Genomic DNA, 23,757 nt, shown 5'->3' on the forward strand with positions numbered 1-23,757 from the left:
TTTGCACATTTGTTTTATTTAAAGTTGTCTGGTAATGATGTGTTATTGACTTACCCATTTAGTGACAAGAGGTACATTATTAAATTGTAATATTTACTGAAAATTGAAAATAAAGACCAAATATTGCCACTCAAGACAGTGGTGGGAGAAATAGAATGTTCTAAAATTAAATGGATATTAAATTGTGATGATTTTTTTTCTGGTGTTCTTTTGGACTTGAATGGCAAACATGTAATGGAAGGAATGTTGGAAAAGTTGGAGCTCTGTCTTATACATGTGATAATTGTAGACCCAAATACTGTTCACCAACATAGGAAATACATGTTCAAAATATGGGAGCTACTATATAGCCTATATACTGTATGTGAACTTAAAATAGTGGGCTTCATATTTGTGTCTGATACCGTATAATCCCTATTAACCGCCCCTGCCCCTATAAGTGCCCCCTAGGTCTTTTTTCATTTATCAGTGAATTAAGGGCCCCCTGTACTGTGATTCGTATCTAAAGTCTGCCAAAATTTAAAGAAAGTGAAAATGTAACTTGTCTATTATCCAATTTCTCGGTGGAAAATTAATCATATAGCATAATTTGAGTAGATTATCTTCACTTAAAGTAAAGTTCAACATCATTTTAGTGGTTCTTTGAATTTTTTAGGGTTAAAAAAGACAATAAATTTCATTTCAAAAAATACCAAATTAACCGCCCCCTTTTTGCAATTTTCTATGCGCCCGGGGCGGTTAATAGGGATTATACAGTAATCTGTAAATTATATGTATACACATGACTTTTAATGAGTTACGCAGTACCTTCACATATGTGTAATTGACCTTGAGAAGGAATTCCCACTCAAATCTAGTATTGAAAAAAAAAACTTGCATGCAAGTAGATTTCCAAACAAGATGTGTTTGTGAAACACTGATGCCCCCGTATGGCAACAAAGTGAAGATTAAGCTTTTCCTAAATGCAAATTTAATATATTGGTATCCAAAGTAGGGTCTCCTGACTGGAAATACAATTGTGAAACATGAAAGCCCTATCACCATCTGTTCCCAAGTTATGGCCAGGCTAAAGTTTTTTTCCACAAGTATACAGAAATCTTCAAGATCAAGGTCAAACGGTCAATGTTATTGGTATCCAGTGAAGAGTCTTTCCACATGTAGGGAAGCCCTAATCATTCAAAAGTTATGGCTCAGGTCAAAAAGATTTTAAAAGTAGGTTAAACTCCCAGATCAAGGTCAGAAGCTCAAGGTCATTGGTATTGTTACAAGAATTACATATGTGAAGTATAAAAGCCCTAGCCCTTACTCTTCAAAAGTTATTGCCAAGGTTAAAGTTTTTTCATTAGTATGTAAATCTCCAAGGTCAAAAGTCAAAGTTGATAGTATTCAATGAAAGGTCTTAACACAAGAAATACATATGTGAAATATGAAAGTCATAGCTCCACTAAATCAAAAGTATGGGCAAGGTTAAAGTTTTTGCGGAGAAACAGCTAGACGGACACGACAAAAACTATATACCCCGAAACTTCATTTATGGGGGCTTAAAAATATAAGCACAAAACAAGATTCAAGTTATTATTTTATTATATTTTTTCTGGCATAAACTTTTTTTTCAATTCACACAAGAGAGACATGAAATATCTCTAAATTCCAGTCTTATCAGTGTCCTGTTTGTGTTGGATTTTTATCTGCCATTACATGTGTACATATTCTGCATTGCTAATCTTGAAATGCCTAAAAACTGGACTATGCTCTCTCAAATTAGATAAACCATCAAGTCAAAAGCTTATAGGCTCAGTGTTGTGGAACTAATAGTACAGAATTAAGTGATAGCAAAAGGTCTAACAGTCTATAAATCCATTTGAATATAAACAATTCTTTCTCTCTCTTCAGATCCTTTTCTCTCCAACCACCTTTTTTCAAAGTGGGTTATGACATCATTCATAGGAAGAACTGAAATATAAAAATATCATTATACCACCTGATTCATGATGAATTAAATAACACATAACAATAGGCCCATGGGCCACAATACTCACCTAGGTCACTTGCAATTGGTCCTGGTGTTCCGCAAAATTAAAAAAAAAAGTTCCTATTTTCAATGATAAATGAACCAATGTTGTGGCCTCACCTTAGCATAAACATTTGTAATGAGGTTTACTTAAACTTAATTACATGTCCTTCCATCAAACTTTGGACTTCATATGCTGATACATACATTTTATTAATAAGAGTTTCTTATTTCTGAATTTCTTACCTCAATTTTCTTAAATTTATGTTAAGTTCAATTTCAAGAGTTATTTCAGATATTTTTATCAAACCTTATATATGTGCAGATACATATCAGGGATTTATCTAGCTTTTTTGTTTTACTACCGTTTCATATGTAAAGGGGAAAAATGAGAGCCGCAGGCTCGATCTGAGCACCGGAGGCGCGAGTATTCTAGGGGGGTCCGGGGGCATGCCCCCCACGGAAAATTTTTAAATAAATGGAGCAAAATCCTGCATTCTTAGAGCTTCTGAGGGTCATTTGTAGACCTTTACAAAGGCCACAAAATCTTCACTTTTGAGACAAAATATTAAATAACATAAAAAAAAATTTAAACCAGGTCAGTATACTTTATTTAATTTTTTTCTCTCAATATCTATCACAATGACAAATCAATTCTGTTTTTCATGTTTCACTACTAACATTGTTTTTGTTGTTACTCCATTCTTTGATTCATAGTGATTTAAGCTCCATCTTACTCATCTACACTTTTCTTAACTCTGCAATCGCATACGTAATATTTTGACATCATGGACATGGCACATGTTTACCAATCAATATCAAATAGAAGCTTGAATAATCTACTCTCTCTTTTAAAAGCGTTTGAATGACTAGGATTATGAATTAGGATATGCTATTAAACTTCAATCAGACAAAAACGGAAAATTTCAGTACGATGTTTTAAGTATTCTCTGTTTAATCGGAGAATTTTCTATCTGAAAAAGGGGAATTTTTCACTCTTTTCAAGAGGGGAAAGGTACCGTTTACCGGTAGTAAAAACAGCCTTGATAAATCCCTGCATATTGATGGGATCTAGTCAACTTCATAATCCTTATTTTACTTGACCTTTCCTTTGACCTTGACCTTTCTTTAAATTAGTGAGTAAAGCTTAGTTTTAAAGAAAATATTCAAGAGACTTTGATTACTCTTCATATGCTTAAACTATAAACATTGATAAGAGCTATTCAGCTGCATGAACATTTTTATCTTGACCTCTCTCAAATGTGTGTTAAGCTTTAAAATTTAAAGAAATAATCATGATATTTTAATAAAATTTTATACACTGAACATTTTGAATAGCATTTTCAAACTGCATCAGAAAATCTGCCACTGTGTTAAATAATTTCTGAATTCTTTCTAACCATTAATGTTCTCTTTACCTTTGTGTCATCCACCATTATTTGATGGAAAATCTTCTTCTTTCTTTACACCCCAGTTTTCTTTCTTTAAAATCTGCATGCCTATAAAAATCGAGACTCTTTGTTGCTCCTGAAATTAAATGTGCAAATAAATCTTTAAAAACTAGAGCATAATTTTTATTTCTCATAGTGACTGATGATTGAGTAAAAAATGTAGAACTTCTCATAATTAACCATAACCCTATATTTAGAATCTATTATCTACATGTTGTAACTCCTAAAAGCTGTGACTTTAAAAAACACCCAGAGGCCTTGGATCCGCTCGCATACTTGCTACACTAACATCTCGCAGAGGGTACTGTCAGAGGTCAGATTCTATCATCCAATCAAATTGTCGCCTGCAAAATCATTGTATATTTGTTGAAGCGAATAGAACAACATTTGTTCCGAATTTGACCTTAGACGTAACCCTCTATGGGATATTGTTTTATGTTAGTGTAGCAAGTATGCAAGTGGATCTAACATTTAACTTTAATTAGATTGACCCAGAGGTGAACATACTTACTAGTAAATGTGCATGTTCATACCCATTTATAATAAATGAAAAAGGCTGTCTTTTACCTGGAACTTTCTGTTACAGTACCATCCCACAGCAGCTCCTTTCCTCAAATTGTGCATAATCATAAATCTACAACATAACAGTTACTTCATAAAAAAATGTTTTTATCCAATCATAGATAAAATCAGCCAATCAAGACAATTCATCAAAAGTCAGACTTTTAACTTTAAGTTTTTTGTTCGTTTTTATGTTGTTTAATGTCTCTCTCAAGAATTTTTCACTCATATGGAGACGCCACCATTTGCTGGTGGAGAGCTTCAAATTTATTCTATACTCGACAATTACGGCCATTGAGCAGTGAGGGACCTTTTTTGTGCCAGCACCTACTGTGACACAGGACATACCGTTTTATCTGAATGTAGTAGTCCTGGAAGTGCTATAGCCACGGATTGCCCTGCTACCTCTGATCACATGGTATATGTCACACACCTGCTGTGACGTGTACCTATCATCGCACACAGTCACTTTTTCTGTGGGTGCAGAGTACAGACATTTCTTTTCTCCATCAATATTGGATATTGTATATAGTACACTGCGGTCACTAATCAAACTCGTGTTATTTAACCATTGTGTTTTCCGTTTTCTGCCATCACCACATCAGGTATAATAATATCTTATGTTATATGAAGGACTGCATGGTCTCCATGTCCCACAGTGTGATTCGAACCCACGACATAAGGATCAACTCTTAACTTTGCAACTGTATAGAGCAGACAGTCTAATATGGGTGACTCAACTGACCCAAGTCTCAATGGCACAATGTAAATAACAACAGATCTCAATGTAAATAACTTACTTCAGGGAAAATTCAAGTCAAAACTGTTAAGTACAGGCTGAATTAGTAAACTAAAAAATATCTGTAAGTAAATACATAGGGGTCTACACTATATCATTTAAAAAACGCCACTTTATCTACATATGGAACATAAAATCACAATGCAATGGAATGCATTCATTGCATTGATGCAATCTCAATCTCCTATACAAAAGTACAGAGATAATTCGAACTAGTTTCTTCCGAAGCTGTCGTTCAATAACAGCATACTGACAGCTGATTTCTGAGACATTTCCTTTATCGAATGAATGTAATTTACTTACTTGTACATTATAATATAACAAAATCATCTTTACTTACCGACAAACCGCCTGCCTTTCAGTGGCGCCGAACTCGGCACTTTTGGATACGGAAGCACATGGCCTTAAACCACGTGATTGTCTTCGGCAGACAAACGTTTACTTTTTCAAGCGTCCAAATAATAATAATCTTTCCCAAAAATGTAATTGTGCTGTACATCAGAATCACACAAACGTTTGATTTCAAGCGTCTAAATAATAATAATGTTGCAACTTTTTTGGTCGCGATTATTATTGTTGGAGTAAGACAGATTATAATTGTATGATCGATGTGGAATAAAATTGTTATGAAATTGAAGCGAAATAAAAATAATGTGTTCGCTTGGGCAAACAAGATTATAATTGTTAAAAGTAAGAATAATTATTATAATTTTGAGGTGAAATAAAAATAATGTTTAAATTAAACATCGACTGACAAGATTATAATCATGAGGCGAAAAATTATAATAATGTGTCCACATTGACTGGCAAGATTATTATTGTAAAGTTTGGATCATTATAATTGTAGGACAAAATAATAATAATGTGCACACATTTAAACATGGACTGACAAGATTATAATCATGAGGCGAGAAATTATAATAATGTGTCTACATATTGACTGAGCAAGATTATTATTGTGATTAATGTGAAGTGAATCATTATAATTGTAGGGCAAAATGATAGTAATGTGTACACATTTAACAGACAAGATTATAATTGTTACAGAAAATAATAATAATGTAAGATTTTTGAGTTTTGGATGAGATTATTATTTTTGGTATAGATATATAGGAAAATATAATAATAATGTGGGGGTACCCTACGGCTTTCCATAGGAATCCCTTTATTGACAAAAAAAAAGATATTTTGGATAATGAACATGTTCTTTTGAATAACATGTCGATTGATTTATTCTAAGTATCAGAACTTCTAAACACAAAGAAGAGCATCGACTTGCATGCTTTCGTAACGCTCGACAAGTGTGAAGCAAAAAATTATAAAAATAAGAGTTTTTTAAAAGTGATAAGTACTGATGGAACGTCGTCGCTTTTTACAATGTAACACAATAGTTTTTTGTTAATGATAAACTAGTTAACAAATAAAAAATATTGTAAGTGATACTTAAGATTACCGTAAGGTATTACTTTAATATAATGAAGAATTCAAAAAGAAATAAATTACCGTATAAAGGACATAAAGTAAGAACAAGAGAAAAAATCCTAAAGGATACGAATATATGATCATAGTATAATGGGAGTATTGACGTCTTTCCATTGAGTGTCAACGACTTTGGGGGATAAACGACGTATCCCTTGACCTCTGCGATTGATCACAACAGCATGTCCACTATCTAAAGAAGATTAGGTGACGAAAAAAAAGAATAGTGATGCCTACAAACCGCCACAAAGGAAACACTAATAGGATTTTGTCTGAAGTGTTGCTAGATATACCGGAGTTGTAAATTAATCTAAGAATATTTTTGCTTCTATTTTAGGTTCTTTTGCTTTTCCCCTGGAACTTAACCATAGATTTTTTGATGACAAAAGGCGACATTCAATGGTGACAACGTGCCAAATTTAGTTCTTAGCGTTAAATATATAAAATAAAAACCCCAAAACACTGAAGAATGCATTCCTTATGAACAGGTCTGATTTAATGTGGACAGTTATATTTTTGAGAAACGTACTTCGGATAGTTTTTGACGAAGAACAATGCTTTAACGAAAAACACTGCTTCATGGCACCTGATCCCACCTCTGATGTTTTGGAGGTCCGTGTTTGCTCTGCTCGTGTTTTGTGTTGTTTTATGGGCTTTTGATTACTGTTTTTTATCTTCGTATCTTCCAATTTAACGAAAAAAAAATTCTCCTTTTTTGGAACCATAGTAGTTTTGAACGTATAGTATCAGACTGAATATATATAGCATTATATTCTTGCATTCAGTAGTTGGTGTTTGAAATTTAAATAGGGATATTAATTTTGTTTCCTTTTAAAAAGTCAATTTCTTGAATCAATTAAAAAATTTTTTTTGCATAGACCTCTATTTTTCTCTTTATGCTTATGCCATGCATGTATCCTTGTAAAAACCGCTTTGTTATTTACCGATACTTAATGATCTATCCAATTTGCTAATAAGATTTTAAATTTCTTCTTAAATTATTGATTCCATCGATTAATTCTAGCTTTGACGACTTTTTCTTTGTAGTCTGAAATTTAAAGTGGCATTACCAAGCAATAGGGATTAAGTACGCTTTGATTTATACCTCTTATAATATATAAAAAGGTTCGTTAGACTTGCTTGCAGGGTGATTCCAATCATTGGATTAAAGAGGCGACGTTGTGTATTTAGATTTTCAATTATTCGAATAATTTGTGTATTGTTTTCATTCTGATAAATACTAGGTATAAATTTGATGTTTCTTAAGGCACTTATTTAACACATTTAACAAAAAAAAAATATTCATTCAAGTATTCTTCTTGGGTGCCAGCTACATTTATTCTTAATTACTTAAAAATGTGCACGAGGCTAAATTTTCATAAATAATCACTTTTCAGTATAGTGAGAAAAAGTCCTGAAGATTTTTTTAAATCAATTGTTTTTGCTCAGACCAGGGCAACATAGCAGCTCTGTTTGTTTCCAAAATTCATAACAGAAGACATGTTAAGTGTAAAAATCTTGTCATTTATTTAAATGACGAAAAATGAAATCCATTTATAAAAACAATTACCAAAGAACCTTATTTTATTCATCATTTTAAATTAAATGGCAATTGCTTAAATAGTAAAATGTTTTTGACGTACTTGAAATCATAAACAAAATGCAAGTTTAGAATTCTTGGCTAGTCACCGAACTAATAAGTTCTTAACAGAACCAAAACATATAAATATATGAAACTCAGAACTAAATGTGGAGAAAATTAGAAAGGTTGATTCCTAAAGGGGTTATACCAAATTGGTTCACCTTTAGATTTTGACACATTACGAAGGAGAAAGGGTAAACGAGAAAATTGCCTGTAGTGAGATTAGGCACCTAGCTCTAAAGAGAGGGCGAAGAAATGGTTGGAAAAATCAGGAAAAAGTGTCTGTGGCGACGACAGATTTAATCTAGACTTGCCAACTACAGTTATCATTATTTGAAGTGCTCTTCCATAAAAAAAAATTGTAGGCACGCATTTTCTATTGTAAGCACTGTATTCTGAAAAGTTTTGAATATCAAAATTTAAATTTATTTTGAGTGTCCTTTTTTGTCTGTATAATATATTAAGATAACGCACAAAAATCGAGCGCAAAAGTCCACCCATTACAAATAAGGGGCAGTCTTAAAAAGAAAAATCACGGGTGTGATCAGGTGCAATGGTGAATAAAGCAGCGATCTCTTGTCGACCGTTTACATCCGTCATTTGTTATCTCAACTAACTTTTTTCAAGAGTTTTCAATCGTTCAATTCAATTACATATGAGAACAATTTATAAGTAGACCGGTTTGGTCTTAAACGAGACATAATTTTGAAGAAAAGTGCACAATAATTTGATAAAAATTACAATCATTATACCTTTTTTAATACGTCTAAGATTTTAAGATTTTCCCCATAGTTATTGGAAGTTATTTAACTTGCTTACACATGTGTCTTTAATAATCTCAACTTTTCTGTTGAACCTCATTTTGTTTCAATTCAATTGTTCCTTGCACCATAGACAGCTGTTTTTACAATGAAAATGGAACTCGTAAATTTATTTACTAGTACCTTGTCATTGGTCCATTGAAAAATTATTTTGTTAAAATAATTCTGACTGTATACATTCTGAAGTCGAAGTTAAAAGAAGCTTAAGTTTTTGATTGATAACATCTATGTGTTTTTGGAGGGGGGTGGGGTCAGGTATTTCAACAATCTGTCGGAATTCATATTAGTGCCAATTGTGTCCGTTAGCGGACCTGAGACACTAATACCGGTATGAAAATGACAATTTTGCAAGTCATCTGGTGGATATAGTGCACTGCAAGTACAATCTCTCATTAGGTTGAATGCTGAATATAGTTTTGTATAGTGCAGTATAATCATGATAACAGATGTAACAGCTCAGCAGGGGACAACATTCTGAAAATTGCAGCTTTATTTCTTAATCATGATTTATTTTCTTAACAGAATATTTTTTTAATTTTATAATCTGATTTTGACATATTTATTCTCATATATTTTCCACAAAATTGAACTTGTGCCCGACTTCGATCTGAGTTGTTAAAATCCCATTAAACGTTAATTACTTTTTTCAATTTTTAAAGTTATAATTTACAATTTGTTTCTTCAATTTTCTTTATTTTCCTAAAACTGCTAAATTGAATTTACCAATTACTTTTCTAGATATATAAGAAAACTCTATAGGCTTTTTATCAATCTCGATACTAAAAAAGAATGCTTGACCTTTTAACTTGATAGGTGGATGGGTTTATGCAATTGCATGCACTTACGCGTATTATATGCCACGAAAAGAGAAACAACAGTGAATCTCTATTTTATTTTCATTGATCAGTGAATTATTGATCGTACTAGTAGTTGTTTTTTTTATTTTGTAATATTTAGAAGTAAAATGAGGTCTTACATACTTTCTTAAACCTATTCAACTTTTATGACATTGAATTTTTTTTGCCTTTTACGGTTTTTTAAGAGTCTTAGATGCGCTCAATATGTTTCTTGCACTGTATTCCATCTACAAAGTCTAGAAATATATTTCTCTGACGATTTATTGTAGATGATTAACTTCCATAACTCTAAACAAGAAGACATATTTTCAAATTTCGTGCTGATGTGAAACTGACTTCGGAATTTATATTTCATGATCATTAAAAAAAATTATATTTCTTTCTAAATAATTCTTTCTAATTGATAACAAGACTACCAAAAAAATCATATGTGTATATATAAATACATTTAGCGTGTACGTTTGAGCATCCCCTACTTAAGAAATTGACTTTCGGTCCTTGTGACTTAAGGTTCACTTGGGAACCTTTGCTTCACTTAATCATTTCACGAATTTGACTGGATTGTAAAACATATTTTCATAAGTGCAAAACACAGTGAAAGTATAAAGAAAATCCTGCATTAAAGTGAAATTAATTTCATATCCTACTATAAAGTATTGAAATTTCTGTTTATTACATTTTTTAAAATATTTCCTTTGCCTCTGTCTTTCAGTTAACAGTGCCGTAGTCTTTGACGTCAAAGCTGAACAGTTGAGAATTCAAAGCTTATGACGATTGTGATATTAAAAACATATATAGAGAATATTTACTTATCTGTGTCGCTGTCTCGATGATTTTTTAACCGCTCTTCCTAAATCCTGCTCGGCGGGAGGTGGGGTGGAGTTGGGGTTAATGTTCTTTCTACGATCGCTGTAACATGAAATATATGGAAATAACGAACAGTACTCAAGCTAAAAATCCATAAACAATACAAAAAAGGAGCGGAGTAAACACAGAACTCCAAAACACCAGAGATGGGATCAGGTGCCATGGAGAAGTGAGCATCCCCTGCCAACCGGTCACACTCGCTCTGAGCCCCTTGTCATGATCGGGAAATAACGGATAAATCCGTGGTCAATTCAGTATTTTTGAATAATGTACTAACAATTAGTATGAAAAGCATTAATCAGCATTTGTTTTAATGATAAATTGTATTTGCTGACGAGGTTATTCTATCGACCATAATTTCCGTAATTATGACTTAAATGAAACTGCTAATATTCTTGTTTCATCAACTTGTTTGTCAAAAATTTACCTTGTTTTAAAAATTGTACATGCATAGAGCATGCTCTTGCTTATCGAATCAACTGAGAGATATAAATTCTGTATGCAGGAGATGAAGGTATATTACTACATAATTAAGAAAAGTTGACGATTAAAAAAGTAAACTTTATTATTTGAATAACAAAAATTACAGCAGTTTCTTTTTTAAAACACCGTTAATTATATTTTGATACAAAGGACATTTTAATTGCATTATTGTTGAATCAAATGACCCGTTACTTACAATGATATGCTTCAAATTCTTGATGCTCTGATTTTAGCAAAGATGAGTACTTAAATCTAGAATATCGTTCTTTTAATTGGTAAATTAACATATTGACCCTCTGAGTTTAATGTTTTAATCTAGCATCTCGCATTTCAAATCTGGAATATCGAATGGACTCTCTGAGCTTCGAAGAAAAAAAAGCTGGAGAAGTTCCTTAAGTTCCCTGTCTTCCAATAGATCTTATATAAAATGCTAGTTAGGATGACTAATGTAGGTCACTGTTACATCGAGGACATTAATGCATCCTATTACGGAAGTTGTTTAAGATTAAAAATTGAAGAGAATTGAAATCTCCTGTTTACATGGAGTATAATGAGTGTTGGTCACGACTTCCTATTGTAAAACGACATAGTTTCTTCTTCTTCCGGTAGGGAGTTGAACTCTATTCAGAGTCTATTCTATTTAAATAGTTAATAACTCCAGTTTAAATGAAATATGTGACGTATTTTCAATGACATAATTTGTATAATGCCATATCAAGGATTTTTGTTATCGTACTTACAAATAACCGATCAAATCCAACGAATATATCTTTTATAATGGTGATAATTATAACAAGTGGGATAAATATGCCAGTAGAATTTATATTTTTGCATATTTGGCGATGCATTCAAATTATTATATTATGGAATCGTGGAAAGGAATGTAATGTTAACTTGAAACGAAATATTCAGTTTGATGAAATAAAAAAGGGTACAGATAACGAACAGTGGCCAATCTCGGAAAAATTCGAACAATACAAATCTGGGAACAGGGTATAAACGCAGACCCATTAAAGAGGTGGGATCAGGTGCCAAGGTGTAAGCATCTCCTGTTACCCGGTCACACCTCTTCACATTCAGCAGGAAGATAAAACATTTTATTGTCAAATTTAGTATAAATACACAAAGGTCTAACGATCAATATGAAACAATGATTCAGAATTCTGCACTTTTTTTTCTATACTGCTTTTTAAATGGTTTTGAAATTTCTTTTTGGATTAAAAAATGGATTAGAATAACTTTTCGAATTTGTCATAGCATATCACCGCTAAAGTTTGTTCTTAACAGCTGTAATGAAATATATGAGGATAACGAACGGTATTCAAGATCAAAGTCCATAAAATAATACAAAATATATATAGGAGCAGAGCAAGCACGGACCTCTAAAACATCAGAGGTGGGATCAGGGGCAATGGAGGAATGAGCATCCCCTGCGACCAGTCACACTCACCGTGTGCTCTTTGTCATGATCGAGAAATAATGGAAAATCCGTCGTCAATTCAGTTTAAGATAATTGACTAACAATTAGTAGGAAAAACCTCAGTCAGCATTTGACTCAATGATAAATTGTATTTGCTGAAAAGTGTATCGACCATAATACTTACGAAGTGATGATGTGATGACTTTAAACGAGACTGCTGATATTCTTGTTTCATCAACTTGATTGTCAATAATTTACCTCGTTTTAGAAATGCTCTAGAGCATGTTCTTGCGTATCGAATCAACTGAGATATATAAACTCCGTATGCAGGTGACGAGGGTATATTGCTGCATAAGTAAGCGAAGTTGACGATAGAAAAGTTAAAGTCATCACATTCATCATATAGCTTAGTTGTTAGATTACACAATTAACGTCACTTTCAAGTAAAATATCCAAATATGAAATAAATGTGTCAGACTCTGTGGTATCTTTTATCTTAAGCTCACCAGTATATATCGTATAGCCATAGGAATGGAAATTACCATTTGTTAATTGACAATACGTCGTCGACATATCTAAATGTCGAGTTAAAGACCACAGCAAGTGTTTTCTTCTTTTCACGCATTAGATTTTGCTTCGTAGGAATACAGAAATAGGTCTGCTAATCATTTAAAAAGTTCATATTTTCACTGTTATCTACAGAAAACCTTGTGAAACAATTTCGAGATCCTGTTGTTTTTCGTAAGGCTTTTTTAATGAAGTTTTTGAATCCAATATAGATATTTTAATTCAAACTCAGTTTGGCTTTTTGAAGATTTTATAATATTTAAAACTGACAAATTAAATGCTTGAAATGGCTTTAATATATATGCAATTTGTCCTTCATCGTTTTTCTTTAAATAATCTTTTATGCCTGCCTGCCCAACTTCCGTATAAGAAGAAGAATCAACTACCATATAAAGAATAAAAGTGGTCATTTATTAAGGAGTACAAATCATAAGAACTTCACAATACATAATAGCATATAAAAACTCATAAAAAGACATTGCACAAAAAATGATGTGACAGGTACAAAAAATCTAACACTCCTTCAGTAAATGACAATAAATCAAAAGACATATATGTACACAAAATACTACAAAACTATCACGCATTTGTATCCTGAGAAATGGACTGACTAGTAAAATTATTATGCAACAAAATTTTGGCCATTGAAAGGACTAGAAAATAATCTTATATATCAAATGCCAAGATATATTTGCATAATTTTGCATATTAAAAGTCAATTCGATATAAAAATTATGCCAGATGGGAAGGATTTACAAGTCATTTTTTTATTTAGTTTCTTTGAAGACTGTAAAATGTTCGAGAATTGTTAAAGACTCTGGACTACAAGTTTACTCTTGATGTACTAAAGTATTGATTACGGCTTTTTTGTCAGGATTCTAATTTCAGACTTGCTTAAATGCATGAATTGAATGGAAAAACTGTATTATTATCTATAATTACCGGTACCGTACTGGTAAAAATGTTATTCTTCATAAACATTTGGGATACAGGAATGAATTCGAAAATAATTTTCCAAGAAAAGAGTCCCTTTATAATGTTATTAGGATGGGAAATAGATAACCAAGTCAATGTTTGTTTAAAACTTAATCTTTAAATCATCTAATATTAATACTTAATCATACAATGATATAGTATTTAAAAGCTGTAGATTTGACAACTCCTGACTGAGTTCAGGAGAAATTTAATTATCAAGTAAAGTATGAAAATCACTTTAATTTATTGTCAGGAATAAATTGAGCATCCAAGGAAAAGTAAATTAGGTCAAGAAATATTGTTTATCAATTGTTTATAAGTTTTTTGCCAGTCTGTCATACATTATGTACTACTTTTATTTCAATTTTTTCATGTTTCTGATATTCAACGAAGTATCTTTAACACAACACTCATTATTATGAAATAATTTTTTTATAATATCTAAATTAATTAATAATAACTTAAATTACTTTAAACATTTCATCAATGATGATAGATAATAAAGAGTATTTTGATTCTTTCTCACTTAAGTTAATATGAGAATGTTTGTTTTACGTACATCTCCAAAACGAAAATTTTGAAACTGTGGTGTTTGATTTCATAAATACAAATGTTATTCACCTTCATGGGTCTAAAGTTACATTTCAGAAATGGTAAATATAGTTTTTCATTTATTTTGTTAGGAACAGCGCAGCCAAGATATAACCAGAGTATGCATGGCGACGTCATTAACGACAGTGTCATCACTGTGACGTATGAAAATGGTCATTGGAGCAAGCCATACTTTGACTGCGGAGGTGGCGACATTTGGATGATGACCTATACCGTCCCTTTCTTTGGGTACAAAAATGGGACATTTAAATTCAAGTAAGTGCAGATAATAGAAACAAAATATTTTGATGATAACATTATAAGATTCTATTTTTATTATTTTTATATATATCCTGTTTCATATTTGGATAATTTAATTGAAAAAGACGTTAATGGTAATCTAACAACCATGCATGCTCTATGATAAACTGATGTCTTTAACTTTTCATTAGTCAACTTCCCTCACTTATGTAGCAATATACCTTCATCACCTGCATACTGAGTTTATATCTCTCAGCTGATTCAATACGCAAGAGCATACTCTACGTATGAACAATTTCTAAAATGAGATAAACTATTGCGGGCGTGACCGGTCAGCAGGGGATGCTCACTTCTCCATGGCACCTGATCCCTTCTCTGATGTTTTGAGGTCCGTATTTGCTCTGCTCGTATTTTGAAATTTTTATGGACTTTTGAGCTTGAATACTGTTCGTTATATCCATATATTTTATCCTACACTGAAAAATTAGGTTTTTCCATCTCGATGTACTTTTTCTTGAAACACATTTAAATTGTAGCTTCGTTTTGAGGGTATGGGTGGTTATGGAGTATTTTCAATTGGCAAGGGCGGGGGGGGCCATCTTTTTTCTGTAATTTTATATTGTACGGGAATTTTCATTGAAAGGCCATTCTAATTCTCTCCACTTTTCTTGTCAAATCGTTGAATTTTCTTTTCTCTTTTTTTTCTTTTCCATATTTTATATTGCCTGTCAAAGTTTTTATTTTCGGTTTCTTAGTTCTTCTATTACATAAAACGCTCCTAGAAAATGACAAGTAAGATATGAAAGCTCTCTACAAAAGAGCAGTCTTTTATATAAAAATTTACAAATTGTAACCGCATCCCGATATTTAAGGCAGGGTAATGCAATTATTTTTTAAAACCACGACAGTTTCTACAGCATACATCAGAGAACATCTCTGTTATCATTGATATCATTAAAGGGAGTCAGATATGAAATTAAAAAAAAAGCAGGAAAACATTGAATGTTAATGGTTCTGCTGGGGTCTGATGGCCTTAAGGAGAAATCAGTCCATGGCTATTTGTATCGTCCAAATCCATCGATTTTATCATTGTCACTGAATTATGCAACTAGTACATGTATATGTAGGAGTTCTTTAATGTCAAGTTTCTTTTTTGATATGGATGTTACAGTACAATTCCTAGCATTTGAACAAGTTGTAAAAGTAACTTCACAGTCCAATAATCTTTAAGGTCAACAATTTGTTTTATAATTGTCACGTTATTTCCTGAAAAATCTTGAAATCACTAAGGTTTGTCCTACGTAGAAAAGCGTTTAATTAGAGTCTTTGGTTGTTGACAGGAAAAAGCACATCTCTATGAGTTTTATTAGTCAGGAACCATCGGTAGATGGATGCAATCCTGTCGTTTACAATGAAAATGATTGAGCTAATAACACAATTTAATAGGACTTGTTATACTTTATGGAGATTTTGTTTTTCTCTTCAGAAAGAAATGTTGAGGGTTGTAAGCAAATACATTTAATTCGAACTTCAGGCTATAAAATTGTTATAAAACTAGTTTATTTTGTGCTATTTACCGGCCTATTTTCTGGTAACGTAATCCTCAAAGTTCTAATGTTGGGATTGTCTATTTATATTCTTAAAAAGAAAGTAGAATATGAAAAGTTTCTAATACTATTGTCATGCGCTATATGCTTGAAAATCAACACAAAATCTAGAGAAGAGTTCAAACTTCTCTCTCTCAATCTTGGATCTGAAATGGTGTTTTTAAATTCCAATAAAAGGAATTTTTTAATGCAAAGTTTTATCAAAGTAAAAGGTTCTCGACAAATTTCTCATGAAAAATTTCAATCCCATATCATAATCTTTGTACCCCATTTCAAAATTACTTTAAAAATACGACTGATCAACAATAGATTTTATTTTAAAAATATCCAAGTTTGACTTGCAAGAATTATTTTTATTGATGACTGAATTTAGCTGAAGATAAAATTGCGTCTATCAATCATTCCACGAGCCTTCTAATTGAACAAACGTTACCCGGATGTCACTTCTCTCTATAAGCGATCCTCTCTGACAAGGGATTCCCTATCAGAAAGTCATTTTATATGTGTTCGTCTTTAAATTTAAGTCAGATTAAGTTTAGGAAGAAGAAATTGATGCTGTTTCTCGCTCATTTTTATTGCTTTCATTTTCTCTCAAATAATTGTTTCAATTCTACTCTCGGAGTTTCTTTGAATTTATCACGATTTCTCTCTTCCTGTCAAGTAAATGAGAGAATTTTCTGTCATAAATTCGAGAATCGATATTCGTAACACCTCGGGATTAGTGCTCACAAATAATAGAGCAACTTCATAGACACCAGACTTGTTGAAAATAAAGAAGTTCATTTTCATCTCGGATTGTCATCGAAATTGATTGATGTGGGTTTACCGAGGAATTAATATGCTGTTTAAATTGTCTCAAATTAGTTAGTGTTTAGTTTGCCCAGCACCTTATCGATAAAACTGAATATAATTCTTGACAAAAACGAAATTAACTGCTAGAGTTATTTTTGTTCATCAAAGTGTGCTGTTGCAAATTACGAGGGTTGTTCAATAAATAATGTCCTGAACTGTATGACATGCGATACAAGATACATGTATCATATGACATTAAGCTTGACTTTCTCTCATTATCGCATCTTTAATGAATTTATGAAAGTTTCTGTGACCACTTTTTATCACACAGTTTCATTGAGAAGCTGGAAAACAAGGGCTATTCGAGACACTGCATTATAAATGAATGGTAAAGAATCAGTAAACTAGAGTGAAACTTAAAGCTTCATTAAAGCTGCTGTAAAACTTGTTAAAAATCCCAAAGAAATATTCACTGAAATATGTGAAATTTACAGCAACCAATGCCTGTTTTATAGACAAAGGAGGAGGTGGATTTCAATGATAAAAAATTATACATGTTTAATGGGCCTCAAAAATCATTAATGAGTACCGTCCTTGCCAACACAAAATAAAACAACGTATGTACTGTTTGCCAGATTTCAACAAATAATATTTGATGATGTATGATTGACTTTAAGACACCTAGCAAATTTGATAGACATCATATCGGGAGTAGTTTACACTGTTTTTGAGAAACGTTTGACGCTAAAAATGCTAAGTACTCGAAAGTCATCCTATATTTTAAAAAATGAGTGAAAACGATGAGTGCATGAACGAATGTCTAAACAATTACTTTAAAATATCAGTAATTGTAGTTATCCACGTTTGTTTGAAATTCAAACAGAAATAATGATAATGAAACTTGAATCTATTGCTTAAAACCCTCAAAACAAAATTTACCATAAGATGTACTTGACAAAAAAGCGAATGTCTGACAACAGCAAAGAATTGCAAGGGCACAGAGACAGATTTATATGCAATTTTCTTAAATATTAGTGGTATTGTTGTTCAAATTCGCATTCGGGGAGACAGTTTAATTTTTGGAGGAGTCTAGAAAGCATTTTTTTGCAAAAAAATAGAAAGATTTATAATGGGAAGGACCCAGAATCAGGAATCCACTACATTAAATTTCTTCATGACAGCTTCCAACCCCGCACGCCCTGAAGAGTAAAGGAGTTTATGAATTCGGTTTCAAATTGGCCTCACTAAAAGGAATATATTAACCTCTGTCCAGCCAAGTCTAACAATCAAAACAAATATCCTGATAATCTGCATGTTATCATTTGTTAAAGCAAAATGTTCCGTCAAAATTGAGGAAAAAATGTAAAATACTAGTATTAACGGATTAATTACTACTAGTAGTAATTAATTTAGTAAGTTTTTTTTTAATTAAAACATTGCTGTTTAGTTGTTATTCACTTATTTATCTCCTGTTTTCCTCCTTGAGATGGCTTATGCTCATACATGTATGTCTAGACAGCACGCTTCAAAACCGTTTTGTATTAATTTTTCCCAGAATTGGATTGGAAGTGGTAATTCATCCTTCTGATAGACTCTAATGGTCTTTTACTAATCAATATTAACAATCACTAAATATTTTTCTCCTTTATTTCTTAAAAAATCCATTATCCTTATCACCCCCATCAACAATAAACAAGCTCAGACCGGTTTGGGTCATTTGTTTTATTTTTTCTAAAGTAGGCTCTTCATTAAAAGGTCACGCATGTACCAATTATACATAAATACTTCATCACCCAGTTTGTACGAATTGGTTATGAATATAAACATAAACTGTCTTTCTTTTTTTATGCAGGAAATATCAGTTGCAATAATTGCCAAAAAATGTTGCAAGCTTGAATGTTGCAACGATTATATATTATATGATACATGTAACTTTATAAACAATCAAAGAAAGTATTCAATTGTTTTTAAAATAAAATAAATCTGAAGTACATAACTTATGTTTTGAGAGACCATAGTTTCCTAATCTGCATTTTTTGTTTCAAGCTCAGTGAGATATATCGTGTCGACTTATAATAGAAAATAACTATTTTTATTGATAATATGATACATCTAAATGTTGAGTTGAAGACCATAGCAAGTTTTTTTTCTTCTTTTCATGTATAAGTCTTGAATTTGAATAAATTCTGCTTCTTGTGAATACGAAAAGGTCTGCTTAAAACTGGTGCATAATATTATTTTTATAATATGTAAGAAGAAAAAAAAAGTTTGCCTGAGTAAATATGAATAATTTATGTCTTTACCTAGAGGAACTAGCGGAATAGATATCGCCCTTGACAAGGTAGACATCGACCAATGTCCTCAACCTGAGGACGCTACAGAACCCAATGTTTTTGCAGGATCTGCAAGATGTAAACCAGAAACAACTAAGGTAACAGGCTTTTTGGTTGCCATTAAGTTAAAATACCGGTAAATGAAGTGCCAAAAATATCTTTTATAAGTCTAATGGATAAGACCAAGTGGAGATGAACTGAAAAATCTATAACATATTTGCCAGTTTGAGTATATACTCAACCTTCTAGTAATAAGGTTATGATAAAACATTCAGTTAATCTAAATTCTGATAGATCTAAAATGATATTAATTAAATAGGGAGACACAAGATGATTATTAAGTAATCAGTTGATATTTTGTAGTGTGAGCCATTACGTGGCTTGGGATTCAAAAGAGGATCGTACAAGTGTGTCTGCAAAGACGGGTTCTATTTTCCGTTCTATGATCAGGACCATCTAGAGAAATACTTTAATGGATCAGAAATAGAGAACGAATATGAAAAGAAAATGAAGGTAACAAAGAGGATTTCAATGTATTTTTTTTTCATTGTACATTCAATAGAGTAAAACAACTTTAAAGCCAGCAAAAGAAAGAAGTCCATAATATTTTATCAATTTTGTAGGGTGTCGAGAACAAATATGATGACCTGTATGCTTTTCAATGCTTTATGTGTGAGCCCGGATGTATAACCTGTGATGACCCCAGTCCATGCGTGCTCACACTTAACTGGATCATGCGCAGTATTCTCTTGGCTATTTCCATTCTCATCCTTTGTGGCATTCCACTTCTAGTCTGGTTCACCGTCCAATACAGGGATGTCAAGGTTATAAAGAATTAGTAATTTAATAATTGATATTTGGAAAGTAAGTAACTTCTGTATGCATATTTTTAGTAACAAAACGTACTGACAAGAGCAATGCATATGTTGTTATAAAATCTACTAAATTGTAAAAGATAAAGTAATTCTTGCACATGGCCATTAAACGGGTAATACATCTTCTTAAAAAATTAACCCATAGTTCAAGCAAAACTTTGTTAAAGTCTGGCTCTCAGTTAATTAAAAATATATAAATATGAGGGAACTGCTATAGACTGAATTTTTCAAAATTCTTTTCAATGTGACAAATATTTTTATTGTAGGTTCTGAAAGCAGCAAGTCCAGTTTTGATGCGAATAATTCTTCTTGGTGCATTCTTTTTATATTGTCCGGTAGGTTATCTGTTTATGATTTACATGCATTCAATTTGTAACATTACGAGTACGAGACTTATCCAAACAAATCTGTTGGTCTTTTAATTCAATATCTTTTTAATATTTCCTTAGAGAACAGACATATGAATGGGTAACTTTTGGTATCACGAAAAAAAAAAAATGAAACTGTTTATCAGGAATAGATTGTAACCTACAGAGTTCTATCCAAAAATAAAATGCAATTAGTCTCCAAGAAACCCAGAATATCTTTGGCCGTTGGCCGATTTGTAGATTTTTTGCTGTTCATATAGTATTAAAGTCTATTATTTTACAGTTAATTGTAGGATACTTCGAGGCAAGCGTCGTCACGTGCATTCTCCGTTTCTGGTTCCGTGAAATAGGATTCTCCATCTCCTATGGAGCGCTATTATTAAAAACATGGAGGTAACTGACTATTTTTTCTTCTAAATGAAGCTCCCTAACCTTTGTCATAGAATTTATTTTTGTCTCTCAAAAAGGGAGAGAGAGATGCCTCTTAGTTATAATCAAACAGGAGGGAGAGGAATATTGAGTGGAAATTCAATATGGTTTTGAATTGGTGCTGTCGTCTGCTGAAATCAAACGTCTGCAATCAGTGAAATTTTTTAAGCGTAGCTATCACGTACATTCTACTGAACTTCGACAATGCAAATTGCACTTTTTCTAGCAAAAGATCTCTAATAAAGAAAAGTTTCATTACTGTATATGTACTTAACCACCTTAAAAAACAATCACCTTTGATATTGCTTATTCCACTAATTTACATATAACTTGTTATTTCTTTGTGATTTCTTTTTTGAAATATCCTGAAATCATGATTTTTTTTAAATAACGTAAAGCTTATGGATATTGGAATTCTATATTATTAAAAACATTATAGTTTTGTTACTTCTATGGTAATAATAATGACCTTGTTAGCAAATACTCTGTCATTTGGTTGTTTTTTAAATTATTTTTAGGCTTTTTTTTAAAAACTAAATTTGAAAAATAATTCTATTAAAAAATAAATTATTCTGTTTACCTGATTACATAATGCTCATAGTGGATAACTTGTCGACTCCCCCCCCCCCCCCCCGGCACCTGATCACATCTTTTGAATTTTCAGGGGTCCCTTTATACCATGTTTACAAATGTTTTGTTTGTATTTCATTAAGAGATAGCTATTGTTCTTTTATCTACACCTGTTTATTATATGATACAATGATAAAGATGATTCAGAAAATCTTATGTCATCAATCATTTTATTTTTTTGTATGCTCAAGTCTAAGCAAGACACAGTAGGATACTAGTAATAATTAAAATAAATCAGAATAATTTGGAATTTCTTGATTTATATGTATCATTTCTGAGTATTTCTTTGTACAGGATATCTGTTGTATTCAGAGTACGGTCAGCACAAAGAGTGAAAATTTCAGATGGAGACCTCATAAAAAGGTTATTGTTAATCACGTTGGTTTGTGCTGCTTATTTAACTGCAAGAACCATTGCAGGAACTCCAAGAGTTGTAGAAGGTAAACAAATGCTTAAAATTCTAAGAATAAAAGACGACTCCGTCCCTTTACTTTTACATAAATCTAATATCTCATATTTATATAAAAATACTCTTCATGACAATAAAGCGCGTTTACTTGTTTTAAAACGGAGAACATTGTTTTCTGTGACAATATTGCATGGAAGAAGAGAACGATATCAGTTGTACTTTTATGTTTTATAATACTTGTATTTGAATAAAGTTATCATACATAATGCATTGATTTTCTGCAGGAAAGCATGTAAACGGCTTAAAAACTTATCAGTGTTCTTCAGACTGGTGGGACCATTCCGCCGCTATAGGTATGAATTAATAATCTATTACCATAATTATACTAAACGAGAATATTTCCTATTTGTTTATAATTGATATGACGTCACAAGACACATGATTATCATTTTTTTAAATCTTGCTCTAAAATATGAAAGTCTTATATAGACAAATACCATGCTTTTAAACTTGTTTTATGTGGAGAGTATGTTGCAGCAAATTGTACAGATAGATTGAATGGTAGTTCTGTGTATTAAAACGCGAACATAAATTTACATGAACATCAAATGAACATGTCGGAGAATACTGAGCTTTTTAGATTTACATGCACTCAACATGTCAAATTCATCTTAAGCTTGTGTTTTGTTTGCATTAACGGATCAATGCAAACTGATTGTAATGAGAAATAAAACTGAAAAGGGATTCCAAGTCAAAGTAGTTAAAAAGCTGACCGCGAAAGGGTTTTGTTGTAATGATTTGCATCTTAGCTTTAAATACACTTCTACACCAATAAAAAGTTGTAAATGGCTGGAATTTCTCATTACCTTTCAGACATTTATTTTAAATCGATACTTTGAGATGTCAAGTTCATACTTTATACCGTATAACTTGTATCAAAATTGTTACTGGTTGAATTGTCCACGCAAGTCACTAGATTTCCTCTTCGTTCAAGTATATATGATATTATTTAGTAAATGTTCAAAATTTATTTTTTTTTCAGCTACTAGTAATTTTTTAAATTGTATTTATCAAACTAAACTATGACAGGGATTTATTCCAAAGTATGACATCTTCCATTTGAATGGCAGTTGTCTAAGCATGTACATGCCATCTATTTCTTTTCATCCAAATTAAGCTGTATTATATTTGGAAATCATTCCTAGTAGGCAAATTTGCCTCTTAAAATCATTCATAATGTGTTCCATCTTAGATGAACATATAGATGAACATATAGTTCTTAATCTTTAGAATATTGACCTATACAGAGGAAGATCACATGCTTGTCAATGTTTTGTAATAACCAGTTCACAATATGATTCATAATCAATAGCCGAAAGCAAATATATTAAGATTATAAAACAAAAACCAAAACGTTTCTTAAGTGATTTTTTATCATACAGAGGAAATATGCTACGATAATAAATTACACTAAAGAGATAGATAATTGCATTTCCTTTACCATGCGGAGTGCTTAAGTGCCATCATAA

The 23,757-nt window shown here is 31.8% G+C and overlaps 1 protein-coding gene and 1 long non-coding RNA gene across 3 annotated transcripts in view; one reads left to right on the forward strand and one right to left on the reverse strand.

Annotated features, from left to right (window-relative positions):
* The window catches only part of LOC134276668 (probable G-protein coupled receptor CG31760), a 49,166-nt gene that overhangs the window by 19,165 nt on the left and 6,244 nt on the right, over positions 1-23,757 (forward strand). Inside the window, exons 3-10 of the mRNA XM_062758942.1 lie at positions 14,617-14,800; positions 19,492-19,615; positions 19,881-20,030; positions 20,141-20,341; positions 20,659-20,727; positions 21,044-21,153; positions 22,114-22,259; positions 22,513-22,581. Coding sequence (XP_062614926.1) covers positions 14,617-14,800; positions 19,492-19,615; positions 19,881-20,030; positions 20,141-20,341; positions 20,659-20,727; positions 21,044-21,153; positions 22,114-22,259; positions 22,513-22,581 — 1,053 coding nt within the window. The remainder of the gene's footprint in view (positions 1-14,616; positions 14,801-19,491; positions 19,616-19,880; positions 20,031-20,140; positions 20,342-20,658; positions 20,728-21,043; positions 21,154-22,113; positions 22,260-22,512; positions 22,582-23,757) is intronic.
* On the reverse strand, positions 1,267-4,090 carry LOC134276669 (uncharacterized). 2 transcript variants are annotated; one of them, XR_009994095.1, is made up of 3 exons: positions 3,974-4,090; positions 3,430-3,538; positions 1,267-1,953 (listed from the first exon to the last, which is right to left on the reverse strand). It is a non-coding gene; the product is annotated as an uncharacterized LOC134276669 (long non-coding RNA). The 2 variants fall into 2 exon arrangements; XR_009994094.1 differs by having other exon boundaries at positions 1,268-1,953; positions 4,030-4,090.

The sequence above is a fragment of the Saccostrea cucullata genome, unplaced genomic scaffold, assembly GCF_032062105.1.
Source record: "Saccostrea cucullata isolate Sc308-1 unplaced genomic scaffold, CSIRO_AGI_Scuc_v1 ctg291, whole genome shotgun sequence".
Taxonomy (NCBI): Eukaryota; Metazoa; Mollusca; class Bivalvia; order Ostreida; family Ostreidae; genus Saccostrea; species Saccostrea cuccullata.